Below are 21,417 nucleotides of genomic sequence, written 5' to 3' on the forward strand. Positions count from 1 at the left end.
CCACGATTGACAACGACAACCGTTCAACCAGCAGTAAAGTAAAGAGTGCATTCAGATTAACAGAGTCGTGCAGCCTGTGTGTAAAGAATATTTTGCTGAAAGAAACTTACAGCAGTTTGAATACCCCAGCACACAAGCAATAATACTCACAATATTATTAACAGTGCGCATATGTTATGATGAGAAGATTAACACGATCAATCACTTTGAGGCTGTGATGTTATCAGAAAAAATAGCAATCAAAAATATCTTTGCAGAAACAACTGTGAGTGATGACATGAAGCCATGCACGACTGTGAGGAGAAGTGTTCCAAGTAAACGTTTTTTTTTATAAAGTAAACTATTGTTATTATACCAGAAAAACCCACTGAGCATTGGAGCTTATTTTTCAGAAGCAACTTGGTCACAAATGATAACTCAACAAAGTGGCTTATCACGTGTAAATTGATAGCAGCCAAATAGTCTAAACGCATGATGTTGATTCTAAAACGTGGAGACAAAAACCGCAGGACCCGGAGAAAAATCAACACGACCACGAGGAGAGACATGCCAATTCCAAATATACAGGTGTCGGAATAGAACCAACGACCTCCTGTATACCAGACGAGGGAGTTAACGCCTCTCCACCATGGTGCCCTCTCTTTTGATACAGTACTTGCATCAAAAGGATGAACCCGGATAAATAAAATAAAAACCCAGGACATGTGACAACCCGAAGTCACCTGCAATCATGAGACAGACAGTAGCCGGACCCATGATGGAGGTGGCCATGTAGATGATCTGATAGAGAATGTAGAGCCGAGAGATGGACGGGTTCTTCTTGGCCGTGCGGACGCCGTTCTCCAGGATGCTGAAGGTGTTCGCCAACGTGGAGGGACCCCAGCGCCTCCGTTGGTTGAAGAACTCTTTGAATTCCTGCGGGGCGTTGGTGTAGGCGTCCGATCCGGCGCAGTACTCGACGCGCCAGCCCTGCTGCAGCATCAGTGTGCACAGCCAGCGGTCCTCGCCTGCACCCACAAATGGGAGAGGGGACGACCGCGAGTGAGAGGGTAACCAGCTCATTGTACCCACAACCTGGCCGAGTGGCGTTTCTCTGTAGCTGCACCAGCAGTAGCCGTCTGCAATTATCTCTCTTTGTATCTTTTTATCTATCTCCCACTGCTGCACACGCAGGAGCAGCAGCAACAAGCACCAAGAAGCCGACTCTCACCTGTAAATGCTCTCACCTGTCCAGGCTCTCACCTGGTTCAGAGTGGTATATGAGGGACTTTGACCTTTCACCTCTAAATTCTTGATGGCACATTTAATTAAATTCGCGTAGTGTGCATGTTGTATTAATCGTGAATGCTGCAGGCGGTGCGTCTCTTCCGCAGCTTGCTCACTCCACTGCTGGCAGAGGAGCTCGGCAACATCCCCTCTCTCGTGGTATTTTTGGCTTCCTTTCTGTAAGTTCGCCAGACGTCTTGGAAAGAGATCTGGATACCCACACCTTAGAGTCTCCACACACGACCTCCCGATCAACTGCGTGATGAACCCATTCATACAGAGGGCATGTTGGGGAGGGGAGCGGTGCATAAAAATCAGACTCAGAAGGCAGAGACCAACATTCTAATGATTCATGATTCGTTCATTGTGGGTCCGATCATCGTGCAGGTATAATATCGGAGTCATGCAAGTTGTCAATTGGGCAAATGTGAACACATTGTTTTTTTCTGAAAAAGTTAAATGTAAATAAATAATATATATTCATATTTATGTAAACATTTTCAGTATTTTGCTGTCCTTTCAATATTCGGGTTTTGATAATTAAACCAAAACAATTGACGTAGTTGCCCCATAACCTAACAACTTTACTCGATTGGCTCTATCGGGTGGTGGACGCTTATTGTTAAAACAAATTAACACTATACCTACACGATAATCTAACCCAGCATGAACGAATTGTCAATCATGAATATTGATTGTGAAAGCCGACGTATGATATTGATGTTGCGGGGTCTCGACCCACGTATTACCGCGATGAATGGTGCGAAAGACATTCTAAATACATACAACGTCCACGTTTGTCGACGGGATGTTCGTAGAATTGTAGTTGTTTATACCAATGCGACATATTTGCATTGCCTACACCAGCCAGAAGGGTTGGGTGGGAAATTAACAATCAGATCATAGTGTGGCTGAAGAAAGAGTTGCAATTACTTCCACGATTTGTCTAAAGTAAAACTAAACTATTTTTTTAAATATTATTTTACCAGGTAAGGCCCAGTGTGCCATGTAGCCCTTTTCAGAAGCGACCTGGCCACAAATGAAAGGTCATCGAAGCAATGGCAGAGCCAGGATTTTCAGGTAGGGGGGGGCAACCCCTCCAGCAATGAAAAATGATAGGAGTTGTTAGTGAGTAAGAACTTGTCCCTTGCTTTTTATTTGACACGTGTGCGACGATGGTGCAGCCATCGATTGAGGGTCTAATTCGAACCGTGTGTGTTCGGCATCACGCTCGCTGAAGGTATGCCTTCAGGGAAGTCGTGTACTGTATACGCAGCTTCGCACAATTCTGTGAGTCACTTATAACTGCTTTGCCTTTACTTATTGCCAATTGTGGACTCAAGACTATTATCCTATCATCTCATAGAGTCCCTGGCACGTAATAATATGTTACACAGTGGCAGTGGGGATCGCAAAATGCTGATTTATTACTAATAAACCCCAATAATCCAATCGAATTAGGGATTTTGATCGGATAATTGGGGGGGCACGTGCCACCCCCCCCCCCACTGGCTCCCCCAGTGCATTGAAGTGACTCATCATGTGGAAATTAATAGCAGCCAAATGTTCTAAGCGCGTGATGTTGATTCTAAATGTGTAGGGAAAAACCGGAAGACCCGGAGAAAAATTCACGCAACCACAGGGAGAGAGAGACACGCAAAATCCAATAAACACGTGTCAGGGTCGGGATGGAACCTACGACCTCCTGTATACCAGGCAGGGGAGTTAACATCTCGCCACCGTGACATGTACACATGTTGAACGTCTTTCGCACCACACGTAGCCAACCGTGCTAATCGGAGGTGCGATATCCAAACACACGTCGACACTTACCTTGGTCGTACTGGATGTACTGCAGGGCCTCGGTGGCCACCGTGGTGTAGGTCTTGAGGACGTTGTCGTCCATGATGGCCTTGGCCCGGAAGAGGCTGAAGCAGCCAGGGCTGCAGAGAACGCAGCCCAGCACGTGCTCGGCCGTCTTCTGCAGCCAGTGGCCTACCGCGTACTCGAACTTCTGGTACCAGATGAGCGGCCCTGTCGGTGTATAAACAATCGTGGTTAATTGGCTGAACGCAACTCATAGTGACAACCCAATGCAGCTGTCCTACAATTCAGGTGTGATTTTCCTGGATAAATATATGTTGTATGTGGGTTGTATGTTGTATTGTATGTTGTATGCATGTTGTATGTATATCTTTTGAAAAAAAACTACTGTGGTTTTTGCATTGGAACCACCACGAGAGAAAGTTTGTTTGTAAGCGTGGAGAGCGAGGTTAGAGCTTTGAATTCCGAGATTGGGAGGAAATATAATTGTTGACTAAGGGGGATCAAGGGTGGGTCAAGAGGAGGGGTAGGGAAGTACAAGAGGAGGGAGAGGGAATTGGCAGGGGGGCAATGAAGGGGAGGATCGGAGACATTTGGGGGGTGTAGAGGGAGGGAAGGTTTGGAGGAAGAGTGGATGGCTAGAGGGTAGGGAAGGGCATGCTGGGGAGACGAGAGGAGGGGGTGATGAGAGAGGGGAGGAGGTGAAGGAGAGAAGCAAGCCGGAAGAGCGATCCGGGAGGCCACAGTGGGAGAGCGGGAGGGCAGGGAGCAAAGGGATCGGTGGGGTCAAGTAAAAACGACACAAGCTCTTTGAATTATTCCCCTGTTTTAATTGTGTATTTGTTATTTGTTTATTTTAAATTGTGTGTTCATAAATAGATGGGATTTTTCTTATAATAATGAGTCAAGAGGTGGCTAAATCTGTGCTCTCCGGTTTCCTGGGTGAAAAGTTGGGTTTGCGTCCTTGCTCAACGCTGGTCCAGCCTTGCTCGACCACTGAATAAACGAAAGACATCTGAATTGTGCCGTTAAAGCATCGAGATTGGATATTAGTGCGTGCCACGTAGTTTGATTTCGTCGTAACTATGTTTGGTGTTAGTCAGCCTGCGGTCTGCCTCGGCTAGGCATGGCACGTTCCAGCTTATGCCCACTGCTACATTCTCCTGGCAGATTTCAGTGACAGATTTTGTTTGTTGGGCGCCTAACCTCTAAGGGAATAGTACAGGTTATGGGAATCTATTTATTTATTATGTTTGCGAGCCAGCTGGCCAGGAAGGTTGGACGATTACAAAGGGTGGAGATGTGTTGGATTATTACATCGCAGAGTCGTGAGAGATGGCGACGACTTGGGGAGGCCTTCATCCCGCAGTGGATTGACCACGCTGATAATAATGATATTGATTTTGATTTACAATCAATAATTATCTAGGATTTGCGCAATTTACTCCGAAGTCTTTGCAGTATTTTGGTATTTAATTTGAGCTATGTGGAGTCAAACTTCCATTACTAGTGGTAGTGGTGGTTTTTCTCAGACCACTTCATGATATAACAATTCGGCTCCATGTGCACTCGGTACTGCTGTGGTGGACGCGTATTGATTTAATTCCAATCCTTCCACTGTGCTTACGTGTGTGTGATTATTTAACTTTCTTTAAACATCCTGAATAGTTGTGGTAGCAAGGGCATTCTGTTATTCATAAAGGTTTTCGGGTTAGATCGCGTAAGTATAAATGCGTCGTAAGAGGCCGTCCATAAATGACGTCACGCACCTAGGCAGGGAGGGGGTCAGACATTTGTGACGATGTGTGACGAGGGCGTGAGGGGGGAGTTTGAGAAATGTGACGTCACAGCGAAATGCGCAACTTTAAATATAGAATTGTTATAACAACACTCTAATAACATTAGAGTGCAGCGCCACATTAAATACGCACTACAAAGATAATAGTTTAAAGCGATTTGAAGCATGTTTTATTTTCAAAATGGAAATATGGTTTTAGGGGGGGGGGGCAGAGCTTTGTGATGTCATATTTGAGGGGGGTCTGACTTTTTGTGACGCTATGTGACGAGGGGGGGTGGTCAAAAATCGTCCAAAATCACGTGACGTCATTTATGGATGGCCGCTAGCCCTCCCCACCCGACACAGCCAGTAAGGTATGTCACGTAAGCAAAATGTGCAAATGAGTTACTATTTCAGCCCACCCGTTTGTTGGAAAGTAAATCCACAGCACAGTGCGCTAAACACTGCACTACTGCTCTGCACCACACACGCACGCATCCTACACCACACACACACACATCTTGCACCACACACACACACATCATGCACCACACACACACACATCATGCACCACACACACACACATCATGCACCACACACATCCTGCACCTCACACACACACATCCTGCACCACACACACATCCTGCACCACACACACCACAGCTGTCTACGCACCTACGCCCGTCGGGTGAATTCTCCCGCAGGCGGCGCCAACGGTGGGATCCCTCCTGAGTCGGTCGACCAGCATGGAGAGCGCCGAGGGGTAGAAGTCCGTGTCTCCGTCCAAGGCCAGCACGTAGGTGTTGCGCTTCTTCCTCTGTGGCGGTGAACGGGGAGTAGTGGCACGGAGACAGAGCAAGCAAAGCAACCGATCACTTCGCTCGTCAACCCCAACGCTCCTTCTCCAACAACCAAACACACAATGTATGTATGTATGCAGTATGTATGTTGTATGTGTAGTGGGTATAAATTGACGAATAAACTTCTGATGAGGCAACACGATATTTTATGTCTTTCTTACAAGTCCCTAACACAAAGGGTTTTTCGGTCCCTTTACCCAATACTTTGGGAGCTATGGCCTCCGAACTATACGGGCCCTATCACTGGGTACCCCGTTCCCCTTCGTTCTCCGGCTGGGGCCTAGGGGAGGCTATCTGACCCGACCGTACCCGGTCCGTGGGTCCTAACCACTGGTCTCACTGAGCTCCGGCCCTTAGAAGGACATCGGAGCTTGTGGTCCAGGGTGCTATCTTCAGCCCAGGTCTTCATTCTTCAGCTTGCAGATGACTGAGCCAGACCTGTGAGAGGTCCGGCTTATGGACTGATTCGTGGCTTGCTCCACCATAGCCACGCCTCCCTTCTAAAACTTTCTGGAAGGTGACATCATCCGCCGGTTCCCCCCTCCCGGGGCCCCGGGGAATTTGTCCCAGGATCCATTTGCTAGGGTTTGTTGTTGGCCCCTTTTTTGGCCATGGACATTAGCCCTGGAGTGATAGCGCTTCCGCCCCCTATTGACGATAAAGGGAAGCTACCAGCCCACAGAGTGGTGAGTGACGATTACCCCGACATATGTATATTGTATGTATGTTGAACTTTTTTCGTACCGTACGTAGCCAACCGTGTTAGTCGGGGAAGGACAACAAACTCAACACAAGCCGCATTTCAAAATTCAATAGTATTCAAAATAGATTATTTAAAAGTGCATAGCTACAGTAGATTCCTAATAACAACCACGAGGGTCGAGAGATCGTTGCTATCTGCAGCGCTACAACCTCTGGAAACAACCTCCCCGAAGCGGTGTGCACACTCGACTCCATCATAACTTCATTAACAGTGACAACTTAACGGCAACAATGCGGCTATTTTTGCTTGCGTACAACAACAACTTACTCCAGCCATCCTCACAGCAGCGGCTTTTGGTGAGCCGTTGAACAAAGATGGGCACTGCATCTCGCGCATTCAGATGCGCTTCTACGGTGGTCTGGAACGCTCTTCCTTCCGATATTAGAAAGCAACTGGAGCTATGCACTTTTAAATCATCAATTAGATTGGACACTAATTTCTCTAGAACTGCGTTTTGTGTTTGGTTTGTTGTTCTTCCCGCACACCTCCGATTAGCACAGTTAGCTACGTAAGGTGTGAAAGAAGTTAAAAATACATACAACTAACTCAGAGTCGCAAACCAATTTTGCTCATATTTTAAACAACTGTAATAAGTGCATGTATATAGATATTTCTTAATGTATAGAAATTTCGATTGCAATTTTTAATAGCAACGTGATGATGGCGCGTTGAGTGACAAATTTCTGCCAGAGAGGTAACCAAAGATAGACTTCTAATGTACCGACTCTGCGTGCACAGACACGCGTAGTGCACGCGATGACTGGGCCTCCACCCGGAGGGAGAGAGCCCGAGAGAGAGAGAGAGACCCTCGAACAAACTAAACAATAAAAATTTACTCGGCAAGACCCACTGAGCTATTAGCTCTTTTTCAGAAGCGACCTGGCTATCAAAAATTATAGCTCAACAAAGTGGATTATCAATTGGATATTTATAGCAAATACACGAAATGCGTGATGTTGATTCTAAATGGAGGGAAAAACCGGAGGACCCAGGTAAAAATCCATACGACCAAGGGGAGAGAGACACGCAAGCTTTAAATATACAGGTGTCAGGGCCGGGATCGAACTCAGTGCCTCCTGCATACCAAGCGAGGTCGTTAACATCTTGCCACAGCGGCGCCCGTATTTGGCCTACACTTCCACACTGCTCCCACGTCTTGGGGGAAGAGAGGGAAGTACTCACACTCTACCCCACCGCACGGGAACTGCCCATCCACAGAATGTGCAGGGCTTACCCATTTATACTGGCAAGTGGAAGTGTAAAGCGGCCTCCCCAAGGTCGGCTTAGCCTTAAATGAGTAAACATTAGCACTGGGGAGACAAAGGTGGATGGGCGTGGTGTTGGACACACGACCCGCTTGCGTGCCGTCCCGTCCTGAACAGGTGCTCGCTAACAGCATTTGCCTCAACAGTGTGTTAACGGCTATATGAGGGATCGTTTTCTTTGCAGTTTAGAAGACCCTTACCTCCACCCATTCCTCTTGTTCATCTTTCTTCACTGTGTGGATCTTGCGGTAGATCTTCCAGCCAAGGAGGTAGTACATGTACATCACCTGTACAGAACACGTCAAGGGGTTTAATAATAACAATCACCATCAGCAGCAGCAGCCGTGATTAATCCACTACTGGATTAAGACCTACCCAAGTCGTCACGATACCTCATGAGATCCTGAGTCGTTATTCACCCAGCACCTCCATTACCGATTGATTCCATCGCTCCATCTCCTCGGCGGCAATCCTCTTGTATAAGTTACATTCTTTGGCTGCCACTTCACTATTATTCTCGACACAATGGCCATGATGGCGCGTGCTGCCCAAGTGTAACTCAAAAGCGCACGTGAAACGAATTATTAATCATCACGTGATTTCATTTTCAAATGAGGAGATGACTCTCTAGGTAGCATACAGATGGCTTCAATAGGCGTGAGCTATTGCCATCTCCTCTGTACGGCAGATGCTGGTGACAACTCGTAGAGCGAGAGCTGTAACTTTACATCGAGGTGGTTGACGAACCAGATGATTGCGCCAGGAGTAGCGGAGTGGCGAATCATCGCTGCTGCGTTCGTGTTGTGAATCGGGCGTTGAGTCGTTTTGTGTTCCGTCGCTCTGTTCTGGGTAGTGACCACTGTCGATATTAGGAATGCACAGGAGCTATGCACTTATAAATCTAGATTGTAAACTCATTTCTTTAGAACTGCTTTCTGTGTTAAATGTTTTATCCTTCCCTGTACCTCCGATTAGTATGGTGGGTAGGGTAAGGTGTGGTGTGAAAGAAGTTCAACATACATACGGACGGACACTGACCGGAGATATTTACTTTTCTAATTGTGCATCATCATCGTCATGTATAAGCGCATCAGCTGCTACTATGCTCTGTGTGGATGCGGTTGTAGGGTTTGTGGCCCAATGAGCTTTGGGGCAGAAGATCTGAAGCCCAAGGATGCAACAAATACCTGTGACCACCGCTTGCGGTGGCGGATCATCTCCTTGTCCTTGAGGTGCACGCACAGCGAGTTGCCGTGCGGGAGTTTGTAGGAGAGTCGCGCTCCGTACGGCGTCTGAGTCCTCTCCATTGACGGCGCCTCTTGTGGATTATTCGAGTTTTTTTCAAAATACCTTCACATCAGCAGCAGAATCACAAGCGACAGGGAAGACGCGCCCCAGTTACTATGTTGCATTGTTGCTGCTGCTGCTGCTGCTGTCATCTTGGATGAAGTCCCCAGTTGTTACCTCACTGCTGCACTCGACAAAATGTTGAATATTTAGGTTATTTGGCTGCTATACATTTCCACGTGATAAGTCAATTCGTTGCGCTATTATTTGTGGCCAGGACGCTTCAGTATACTTACTATACTCTACAACGTAGAATTGTTACGACGTAGAATTGTAATGTATTACTTGCTGTGAGCAACTCAGCTTATTGTAGAGAATAGTAAGTATACTGATGGTGCTATGCAGTTTATACTTTAGTTTTTTTTATGTAGTTTATACTTTAGTTTTCTACGTGGTTGTTTAGTAACTGCAGCTACATACTATTAACATTCCTTTCCTTTGTTAATGCTACTCCCTGCACCCTTCCTTGGTGCTGCTGATCCTGCATAATGCATGGGCATAATATGACTTTGAAACCCCCCCGCCCACCTCCTACGCATTTCCCATGATTATGCTAAATTCCTCTTCATATGCACATTCTTTTTGTTAAGGCGCCCTTCTTGCACCTCCAACCCAGCGTATATACAAGCTCCTAGCTTGGTAGTGTCTCATTCTTCACCTGAAGACGGCTGCTTGCGTTGTAGCCGAAACGTCGTGAGAATTGTTTTATTATGTTTTATTTTTATTATTTTATTACTTCCCTTCTACGTGACTTTACCGAAAGAACCAAGAAGAGGCAAGGACTGTTAGCCAGTAGCACCTATGAAGGACGGCCCGACACACGAGGGGGTAGGTGGCCAGCACCACGCCTGCCTGCTTTTATCTCCCCAATTGCTGCACTGTTTTGTGTAAATTATGTCATGCGACTTGTGCACTCTAGAGCAAGGTTGGCTTTGCATGATGTGAAAAAAGTTCAACGTACATACGAACGTGTATAAAAACATGAGGCTGCCTGCTCAATTCAACACGAGCGTGAACGCTCATCTATCACACCGCCCACCACAGTGTTTCTGTTTGCCAGCCAATTGTCAGTTTGTGCACCTTCGGATCTGTGCTCAACAACGGTGATGGTGACGCAAGGCCTCGCTAGGCCTGCGATCGGCGCTCACGTCGGTCATCTGCGTGACCATCACCAAACATCGTCATTGTTCACCGTGATTTATCCACTTCTGCACGAAGGCATCTGTACAGGCTATTCCCATCCTTTTCTTGTTCTCGCGCACACCACGAGATGAGCTTAACTTCCCTGTGCCGTCCCTTGCTTCGTTATTAGAATGCTCGTGCCTCTATCCATCCTTCCCTCCCTCCATCCACCCAGCTCATCTCGACCACATAATAACACCCGGTGCACTGACCGGCACACTTTGGCGATGACGTCCATGAGGCTGGTCACGAACTGGTTGACCACCATGTAATCTCCCTTCCTCTCGAAGGCATCGTCAAAGTAGATGTGAGCCGAGAAGTCGTACGGTTCCCGCTTCACTGTCTTCTCCTTCTTCCTCTTCTTTTCCTCCTTCTCCATTTTCTCATTTTCCTCCTCCTTCTTCTTCTCCTCCTTTTTCTCATTTTCCTCCTCCTCCTTTCCCCCCTCCTTCTTCTGCTTCTTCTCCTCCTTCTTTTTCTCATTATTCTTCGTCTTCCCTCTGCCGCCGGAACCGACGTTCAGATCCTTAGGCTGACTCCTGTCCAGCCTGGCAGCGGCAAGGGGGAAGGGTGGTTATTGTTATTCCGCTACTGGCTCTCCGAGTCAAGGTCACGGTACAGCATCGCTGTCCTCTGCAATCGAGCACTCTCCCAAGATCTTCTGCCGAATGTTTCCTCCACTTTTCTCATCCCACAGATATCAGCAAACTGCCACCGCATCCTATGGAGTTCAACTCACAACGACCTCTACCCACAGCTGGCACCGGCTTCTGGGTGAGTGGCGTTTCTCTGTAGCTGCACCAGTCAGCAGCCGTCTGGAACTCTCTCTGTATTTATCTCCCACTGCTGCACACGCAGCAGCAACCAAACACCATTATCCACATTCAAGAAGGAGACTCTCACCTGTCCAGGCTCTCACCTGTCCAGGCTATCAACTTGTTTAGGCTCTCGCTCCCACCTGGTTCAGGCTCTCACCTGTCCAGGCTCTCAATATTATTATGCATCTTAATAATGTTTTCAGCCTATATGTGTTAAATCAAGTTGATTTAGTTGATTACAGCTTGCACCATTCACAAACATCGCTCAATGATCACATGCAAAGAACGGACCCACATTAAATACGATCAGCTGATTGGCTGCCACGTTAGGAGGCCAAATGTTCTGTGCTAATCGGATGTGGAGGGAAAGAACAATAAACTAAACACAAAAATCAGTTCTGAAGAAATTAGTTGTTAATCTAAATAATTTAAACATCCATAGCTCCAGTGGCTTAATAATATCGGAGGGAAGAGCGTTCCAGATGGCTGTAGAAGCACATCTGAAAGCGCGCGGTGCCGTGACCGAACGAAATTAATGGGTTGGTTCACACCCATCTGCATATTCGCGAGGGACTCCCACTGGTCCATGGGATCCGACCGCTTGATGGGAACTGGCGGTAGGTAAAATACTACCTCAGGATGGACGAGATGATCTTCGTCATCTCCTCCTTGGTCTCGTGCCACATGGTTGCGCACAGATAGATCTTCACCCTCTCTTGCTCTTGGCTGCTACAGGATACAACGAGAACATGACATCGTATTCGGATTGAGAGAGGGAATCGCAGAGCGCGGTTCTCTGTTTTATGCATTGGACAATGTGGGGTGGACATATTTTGGTCTGTAGGATAGAAGGGCAAACGTCACAAATTGTCATCATTTTGAAAAAAAACATGTTTGGATTATTTGATCATACTTTACCACCGACACCCAAAACACGACAAATAGACAAATGCATCGACCAGACTACCACACACACTAAAAACAAAGATCGCCCATATAGCCTTGACAGACTGTTGGGGCAATGGCTGTTAGTGACTAGTACTTATGTAGCCCAGAACGAGACTCGAGGGGATTTGTGGCCATTCACACAGACACACACCTAGTCATACAGACACCTAGTCACACAGACACCTAGCCACACAGACACCTAGTCACATATATTGTGGGCTTGTATGGAGACAGAGTCTTCTTAGGAGGCAACACGTATTTATTTATAACAACGATAACAGTAACACTCGGTCCCTAACACGGGCTAACGTTCCCTAACTAATAGGGCGAACCACTCTTTAGCCCTCCGGCTAGCGGGACCTAGGGGAGGCTGACCCGATCCAGCCAAGGTCCTCGGGTCTCGACCCTGGCCCACACAGACCCGGCCCTGAGAAGGGCGTCGGGTCGGGGGATCCTCAGGGTCCTAGCCTATTGACCACTGGCCTCACTGAGCCCCGGGCCTTATAAGGACGGCGGGGCTTGGGGTCCAGGGTCCTATCTTCAGGTGGATTCTGGGTCTTCGGCTTGACGCAAACTGACTCCAGCCGCTCTGGGGTCCGGCTTTTATGGGGCTCCCAGGGTCACCCCGCCCCTAGTCATGCCCACCATCTGGAACCTTCTCGAGGGACCTGGATTGTTGCGCAATCCTCCCCAGCCCCCTACCGGGGGGCCTGGGGTGTCCCCCCCCCCCCCCCGGGATGCCTGAACCACGAGTCCTGCTTTGCACAGGCTGGACTCGCTATTGCCCCCTGTTGGCCCCTGACTGGAAGTACCTGCTCAACCAAAGTATTGGCGGCATATTATGCCCAACAATCACCCACCACACATAGATACAACAAGCAAACAAATAAAGCCTGATCAGACTATTGGGGCAAGTGATGTTAGCGAGCACCTATGAAGGCCGGCACAAGGGGGTGGGTAGCCAACACCACGCCCGGCCGTCTTTGTCTCCCCAGTGGTGATGTTTACACACCACACCAGGTGCTCATTTGAGGCTGAGTCGACCTAAAGAAGGACCATGACCGGTTTAGATAATTGTCACTGATCTTCTTGGTTCTTTCAGTAAAGTCACGTAGAAGGGAAATAATAAAATAATAAAAATAAAACATAATCAAATAATTTAATTGTCACTGATGTTGGCCGTGAGCAGGAATCGATCTCGGGTTGCCGGGTTCGTAGCACAGGGCGCTAACAGAGACACTGCCACTCCATACCTAGACAGAAACAAGCACACACACACCTACTCACAGAGACACCTACACACAAACACACACACCTACTCACAGAGACACCTAGTCACGTACAGACACACCGAGTAACAAATGTATCTATTCAGACTCCCAGACACACCGTGTCACACACAAACCAAGTCACACACGCGCACACACCACGCCGTACCAACACCAACAGACGGACCTCCTCTCCTCCAGCACCACCTCCTCCTCCTGCTGCTGCCGCCGGTTGAGCAGCAGCCCCGCGACGAGACACGCGGGCTGCGGGGCGCGGCGCACGAAGAGCTCGCGTGTGCGCTCCATGCGCATTGCACCGCCCGGGCGCAACGCGGGCGCCGCCGACAGCAGCAGCGCCGCGAACCACAGTGCCCCGGCGCCCAACGTGAGCACGGTATCCACCACGGAGTCCTTGCCAGGACCCACGAACGAGCAGACGGCAGCGGCCGTGCGGTCATAGAAGAGTGAGGTAGTTGCGGGCATCGTCTGCTCGGAGCCGTTCCACCGTCGGACCGACTCGCAGTCGTAGCGAGGGTCGCCCGAGGCCTCGAGCGCGAAGTGGAGGGCGACGACGACCGCAAGGGCGGCGGGCGTGGCGAGGCAGAGCGGCGCGGCGAAGCAGCTCCTCTGCTGGCGGATCTTGCAGGCGGCGTTCGCGAGCCACTTGCAGAGGATGGAGGCGCCTGCCTGCACGCCCAACAGAGCCAGGGCGAGCGCCACGCTCTCGCGGTGTTCCGCGATGCCGCTGATGGTGCTGAAGCTCCTCCACTCGCCCTCGACGCCCGCGTCCAGCAGCACGACCGCCACGATGATGAGCGTGCGCACGAGCGAGCCGTAGAACTCGGCGAGGTTCCGCGATTCGCCGACAGCGTCGCGGAATCCCCGGAGCCAGCCGGCAGGCAGGAAGTTCTCCCACCACGACAGGGACACAAGCAGAAGGCTCACCAGCAGCAGCGCAAGGTGGGCAATCATTCCTGCATCCCTGGAGCCGCCGTTGGGCGCAGGCAACGCCGCCTTGGCGACCGACAGCGCTAATGCGCCGAGACAGCAGCAGAGGGAGGCCAGGCTCAGGAGCTTGGACGTCCTGGACGGCTTCCTGCCTCGCGTCCACCTGCCGACGAACTGCAGCGCGCTCGGCACCAGAGTGACACCGTTGAGGAGGAGGATGCTGCTGAGAAGGTTCGCCGAATCCGCCGGGAGGATGATGATGGCCATGAGGGCTGAGCCGAGACCGATGAAGCCTTCCAGCAGGCAGTTCTGGGTGACGCCCAAACGAACGCAAGGACATTGAGAGACAACGAGAGATTGAGGATTGTTGGAATGGCGAAACACGCCAAATAAACGCAGAGCCTAGAGTGTCTTTTTTTAAAGGCCTTGTCGTCTTTGTACAACTGCACTGGCCAACGTTGGCGAGGCATGGGAAAATCAATCCCCACTGATGGACAAGGCCTAGCGTGGATTAACAACAACAAAACTCAATTCAGCACGTAGGCTTTCGCGACCAATATCATCCATAAGATATGTTTTGGGTTAGATCGCGTAAATATATAAATGTGTGGTTAAACCCCCCACCACCCGACACTGCCAACTAGTAAGGGTTGTCACGTAAACAGAACATGCCAATTCGTCACTAGTACAGCACACCATAGTGTTGGAGAGCCAAGCCACAACATTAACAATCTGAGTACGACGTTACGCCAGTAATTACAACTAGCTTAATCAGAGTGTGTTAATGACGGATGTTTTGAGGTTGTTGTTGCTAATTGGGCTTGTACACCACTGTCAACGCAGCTGCAGCATTGCCAACATAATTTTTTTTTAATTGCGATACCCAGCAATGGATTGGCAAATGATGTTTATTGTTTCATTTTTGACAATGATATTGACGCGATGCTGCTGCGATTTAATGGTCAGCAGAGTGGACGTGCACTTACTCAGGCCGCCGGGTCTATCTCCCGGCGCGGCAACTGAAGCAAACGGGAGAGTTTTTGACCTCTCCTCGCTCTGTCCGCCCAGAGCCAATGGAGGCGGGGGGGGGGGGTTCTAGCGTGATGAGTCCACTGGAAACATCCTAATTTGTATTTATACTGGAGGAATTCGATGAACTATAAAACTATTTTTCAAATATGTCCAGTCGAGGTGGGACAGAATGTTGCAACAATAAATAATACAAAAACACGATGTCAGTGTGCAATTTACTTTAAAAAAAGTATACAAATAAAACTAACCTTTTTAACTTTACCAGATGAAGCCCACTGAGCTATTAGCTTTTTTTCAGATGCGACCTGGCTATCAAATAATGATAGCTCAACGAAGTCGCTTATCACCATGTGGAAATTTATCGCAGCCAAATACTATAAACAATAAAAATGCATGTGAATTATAAATGTGGAGTAATGCACCGGAGGTCCGGGACAAACAATCCATGCGACCAAGGTAAAAGAACAGGCAAACTCTTTGTCTCTCTCGTACCCTTACCAGAGCGATAATCTTCCAATTGGAGGCATCGGAGTTCTTGAAGGCGAGCCGGAGGCCGCAGCGGATGGAGCTGAAGATGTTGGGGATGACGAGAACGAAGGCAAGAACCCAGGAATAGAACTGGTTCTGGCCGAGCTCGCCGGCTTGTCTGGCGACCTTCTTCATCTCGGCCAAGTACACCAGGCTCAGCTGCGTTCCACCACATTGCACACACCAGGTGGAGGGAAGCGTCACTACACTCTGTGTATCCTATCAATAGAGGGAATCCCCATTGAATGTGCGACGTTCACACTCCGCATTTTCAACTTAAACGCGGATTTTTCGTTTACATAACGTTTTTCGCTTTAGCGTGTACGGTGCCCCCGCTATAACGCTAGTCTAGCATGTGACAAACTACTCGCTATAACGCAAGTATGATGCGCACTGCGCCCGCTATAATGCGAATCTAGCGTGTGGCACACTGCTAGCTATAAATGTACCGTTAACCCTCTTCAGATTCCTGACGACTGCCTGATGATGCTGGCTGTGACTCCCAGCGAGACATCCGTACCCAGTTGGTAAACGCGTGTGGATTGCCCTCCAGCAACAACAACACTGGTGGTGCTCAATGTCAATCAATAAATTAACGCTCCTGCTACTGCCGAAGCGGTAATACACATTGATTGGCTGCACGTTTGTTTAGTGATAACTTCATTAATTGGCTGTGTCAAGTGAAGGAGGGTGCACTACACAACCTTTACTCACGCGATTTGACCCAAAACTAAATTATTAATCACAATGTGGATGCCATCATGGTCATCAGCAGCCATGGTCAATCCACTGTTGGATTAAGGCCTCCAATTATCTTCTCGACTACGAGTGAACGGCGTTGATCAGTGGAGCGAGTTGACAGTCTCAGCTCGCTTCGAAGGTCAATTCGGAGCGAGAGAACTCGGCTCAGAGGCATTGACATTGAGGGGCGCGTGTCTGGACTAACTAACTACTCAAATAAACCATTTTATTTTACCAGATAGGGCCCACTGAGCTATGTAGCTCTTTATTAGAAGCCACTTGGCTACAAATGACAGCTCAATGCGTTGATAGTATTTGGCTGCTTTAAATGTCCATGTGATGATGGTGATGATAAGTCACTAATTTGAGAGTATTTGGCTGCTTTACATGTCCATGTGATGGTGATGATCAGTCACTAAGTCGAGAGTATTTGGCTGCTTTACATGTCCATGTGATGGTGGCGATGATGCGTCACTAAGTCGAGAGTATTTGGCTACTTTACATGTCCACGTGATGGTGGTGATGATGAGTCACTAAGTCGAGAGTATTTGGCTGCTTTACATGTCCATGTGATGGTGATGATGAGTCACTATGTTAAGAGTATTTGGCTGCTTTACATGTCCACGTGATGATGGTGATGATGAGTCACTAAGTTGAGAGTATTTGGCTGCTTTACATGTCCACGTGATGGTGGTGATGATGAGTCACTAAGTCGAGAGTATTTGGCTACTTTACATGTCCACGTGATGGTGGTGATGATGAGTCACTAAGTCGAGAGTATTTGGCTACTTTACATGTCCAAGTGATGATGGTGATGATGAGTCACTAAGTCGAGAGTATTTGGCTACTTTACATGTCCACGTGATGATGGTGATGATGAGTCACTAAGTCGAGAGTATTTGGCTGCTTTACATGTCCACGTGATGATGGTGATGATGAGTCACTAAGTCGAGAGTATTTGGCTACTTTACATGTACACGTGATGATGGTGATGATGAGTCACTAAGTCGAGAGTATTTGGCTACTTTACATGTACACGTGATGGTGGTGATGATGAGTCACTAAGTCGAGAGTATTTGGCTACTTTACATGTCCACGTGATGATGGTGATGATGAGTCACTAAGTCGAGAGTATTTGGCTGCTTTACATGTCCACGTGATGATGGTGATGATGAGTCACTAAGTCGAGAATATTTGGCTACTTTACATGTACACGTGATGATGGTGATGATGAGTCACTAAGTCGAGAGTATTTGGCTGCTTTACATGTCCATGTGATGGTGATGATGAGTCACTATGTTAAGAGTATTTGGCTGCTTTACATGTCCACGTGATGATGGCGATGATGAGTCACTAAGTTGAGAGTATTTGGCTGCTTTACATGTCCACGTGATGGTGGTGATGATGAGTCACTAAGTCGAGAGTATTTGGCTACTTTACATGTCCACGTGATGGAGGTGATGATGAGTCACTAAGTCGAGAGTATTTGGCTACTTTACATGTCCAAGTGATGATGGTGATGATGAGTCACTAAGTCGAGAGTATTTGGCTGCTTTACATGTCCACGTGATGATGGTGATGATGAGTCACTAAGTCGAGAGTATTTGGCTACTTTACATGTCCGCGTGATGATGGTGATGATGAGTCACTAAGTTGAGCCGTCATTGTGGCCAGGTCGCTTCTGAAAGAAAGATAGCTCAGTGGGATTTACCTGGTAAAATACAAATACAAAAAAAGTTTTAGTTTGTTTTATACATCTAGGGCATGTGTGTATGTTGGACTTATTTTGTACTGTACGTAGCAAACCATATTAATCGGAGGTGTAAAAAACGAATCGGGTGATGGTGCAGCTGTGAGGTGAGGCTGAGGAGAGAGGTGGGGGGTGCCTCCTCCTCCTTTTTCCTCACCTTGCTGAGCACCGCCGTCCCGAACACGGCGAGGAAGAGCAGTGTCAGGGGGATCAACCTGAAGACCCGAAGACCCCAAGTCGAGGACTCCTCCTCATCGATATCTGGGCGAATGTTGAACCTGTCCCAGGATCTACGGTGGACACAGACGTTCGGTCGAGTCACAGTGTATTTTGTGTTGTGACATTGCTCTCTGCTGCTGCTGAAGCTGCAGCAACGCATTGGAACTGTTGTTCACGTAACAACGTATTCACTGGTTGTGTTGGGTGGAGGAGGCCTCACGACACGACATTTTACACATGCGATCTGACCCGAAATGTATTACGAATGACGATAAGAGGTCGCAAACGTCTACACGTGCTAGATTCAGTCGAATAACTTCAGAGCTTTTATCGACAATGTTCGTTGCCAAGAGGAAGAAGACGTTGACGAAGCAAATGGAGAGGAGTAAAAAAACAACTCTCTGATTATTGCGCAAAAAAGACTGGATCGGTGGACGCTGGGCATTGCACTAAGAGGCATGGAGAGGAAGACCATGCGTGACCATTCTGGTCAATGTGGGCTGGGGAAGATGTCACTTTGTGACCGATGCTCGCCCATACCGAGATCGAAGTTGACGTCTTCCGTCGCCGAGCCCAGAGTGATGGGAACCTCCGCGACATCGATCTCAGACAAGTGACTCAAGCATCTTGAGCGACGGATTCTGGTGCATTGCGTCACTTTGCCAGAAACCAGTTGGCTATCAATGCTCAACATACGAGGGTTGGTTTTACCACGTGATTATGTTTACGTACACAGTTTAGTTTGTTGCCTACTATCGAATCACGCTGATCTTGACAGCTAAGCAAGAACAAACCTGTCTGCTGCTGCTGAGGTCACCAGGTTCTCAGGACAGGAATAACACAAATGCAGACGTTTTCTCATTGGAAATATGTACATTTCAAAATAGCAGTCCTGGTCACAAACGCAAAGTTTGTAGGGAATAATAGCCATTTTCTGTACAGTTGAGACATAAACAATTAGGAAATAACACTTAGTATCTAGGAACAAAGAAACATACATTTTTACACGGTGTTATTATTAATGGAGTGGATTATTAATTTAGCTTTTCTGTCCTGATCACAAAGCAAAGTTTGCGTGGAATAATAACCATTTTTTGTACCTTTGAGGCATAAACAATTGGAAAATAACACTTAGAACCCAGGAACAAAAAAATCAATTTTTTTGTTACACAGTGTTATCTGTACCGGTCCTAGGCCTTCCCTAGGGCGACTCAACCTCAAATTAGTACATTTTTGTAAGCATCGCCACTAGGGAGACAAAAGCGACCGAGCGTGGCGCTGACCACCCACCCCCTCGTGTGCCGTTCCGGCCTTCATAGCTGCTCGCTAACAGCACTTGCCCCAACCGTTTGTTACAGATATGCAGAGGATATTTTACGTCTTCGTGGTGGTTATGGTGGTAGTTTTGTTTGTAGTGTTGTTGGCAGTGGTGTTGTTGCTGGTGGTTATGGTGCTGGTTGCGGTGGTGGTGGTGGTATTAGTGGTGGTGAAACGCGAACTTACTTCTCGCATTGGGATTGGGGCTCCACTTCTCCTGATTGTGCATTCCTCAGCACGTCCCTGCTGTGTTCATCCCCACACGGGTACTCGCATTTCCATTCAACAGCTCCCGCCTCTCCTTTCTCTAGCGACGTTGAGAACCTGGACGTAGCTTGAGGCGTCGTCATCGCGCCGTCTACGCGTTTGGAAGCTCAGATGTCGGCGTTGTCAGAGATTCTCTCTCTAGCGTCTCCCTTCAATAAACATTAAAACCCTACTTGTCCGCGATGAGCTGTGGCGTGGTTAACAGACTTAGCTCATCTATTCAGCTAAACTAAAAGTCATGGAGGCCATAAGACCGATAGTTTTGTCTTTGAAATGCGATCGCGTTCATATGCTATACTGTTACAACGTGTATTATAATTGTAACACGAACTAGTGTTATTAATGATTATAAAATTTGCAAGATTAGACTCCAATGGTGAAGAAAGAAAACATCTAACACTGAAAACAATGCAGATATTTTAACTGTCTACAGACTTCTACAGAGGCATCAGCACTGAGCCCTCTAGGGAGCGGGGTACTAGTCTCAGATAGCGTGGTAGCAGCACTGATTATATATATCGAGAGGGAGAGATGACCCCACATTCAGTTTGACACCCTAATTTGCAAGGGATCAAAGACAAAGCTGAGGGAGTGAAATATCTGCTGAGCCACGTGGCATACATTTACAACGAGGAAGCTGATATTCTCTGTGGCTTAATATTCACAGTCGCAATGTCGTGAGTTGATATTCAAAGCAGCGTGAGGCCTTCATCATCAGTGTCATCATTCTTTATCGTTAACACCATCAAACACGTCATCGTCATTGACATTGAGTCATTAATCATCAACAACAGCGCCATCGCCATTATTACATTTCATTTACCATTACGATCATCATAATTCATTATGATCATCACCACCATCATCACTCTCATCATCATAATCATGATTAACATCAGCATAAATTAAAATCACCCACCAGGATCATTGCCACCGATTGATTGTATCCGTAAATAACAAAAAATATATCTCAACCATTCTCTATCTACCAATAGATGAAGGAATGCCGACGTCACGTTGGTCGTGGAAGATATTTCGACCATATTACTGGTAGAAACCTGGTTACACCAGCCCACAGGGGATTATTGTGTCCGTCCGTCCGTCGTGCAGGGATGGGCTGGGTGGGAAGGGAGGGGCTGGGTGGGGAGAGGAGGGTGGGGAGGGTGGGGCTGGGTGGGGATGGGAGGGGCTGGGTGGGGATGGGCTGGGTGGGGAGGGGTGGCAGGGGTGGGGCTGGGTGGGGAGAGGCTGGTCACCCCGTGGTGCCCTTATAAAACTTAACGTTTAACCTACTCAC

General features: G+C 48.0%; 1 protein-coding gene across 1 annotated transcript in view; it reads right to left on the reverse strand.

Moving 5' to 3' along the window:
* The window catches only part of LOC144733183 (uncharacterized), a 31,591-nt gene extending 11,003 nt beyond the window's left edge, over positions 1 to 20,588 (reverse strand). The window contains exons 1-11 of the mRNA XM_078614976.1: positions 18,475 to 20,588; positions 15,797 to 15,985; positions 13,506 to 14,575; positions 11,736 to 11,831; positions 10,497 to 10,832; positions 8,943 to 9,105; positions 7,956 to 8,042; positions 5,543 to 5,684; positions 3,100 to 3,300; positions 675 to 1,007; positions 206 to 212 (exon numbers count right to left, since the gene is read on the reverse strand). Of these exons, the coding sequence (XP_078471102.1) occupies positions 206 to 212; positions 675 to 1,007; positions 3,100 to 3,300; positions 5,543 to 5,684; positions 7,956 to 8,042; positions 8,943 to 9,105; positions 10,497 to 10,832; positions 11,736 to 11,831; positions 13,506 to 14,575; positions 15,797 to 15,985; positions 18,475 to 18,696 (2,846 nt within the window). The 5' untranslated portion in view covers positions 18,697 to 20,588. The remainder of the gene's footprint in view (positions 1 to 205; positions 213 to 674; positions 1,008 to 3,099; positions 3,301 to 5,542; positions 5,685 to 7,955; positions 8,043 to 8,942; positions 9,106 to 10,496; positions 10,833 to 11,735; positions 11,832 to 13,505; positions 14,576 to 15,796; positions 15,986 to 18,474) is intronic.
* Between the last annotated feature and the right edge of the window lie 829 nt (positions 20,589 to 21,417).

Source organism: Lampetra planeri, chromosome 45 (genome assembly GCF_965212315.1).
Source record: "Lampetra planeri chromosome 45, kcLamPlan1.2.h2, whole genome shotgun sequence".
Taxonomy (NCBI): Eukaryota; Metazoa; Chordata; class Hyperoartia; order Petromyzontiformes; family Petromyzontidae; genus Lampetra; species Lampetra planeri.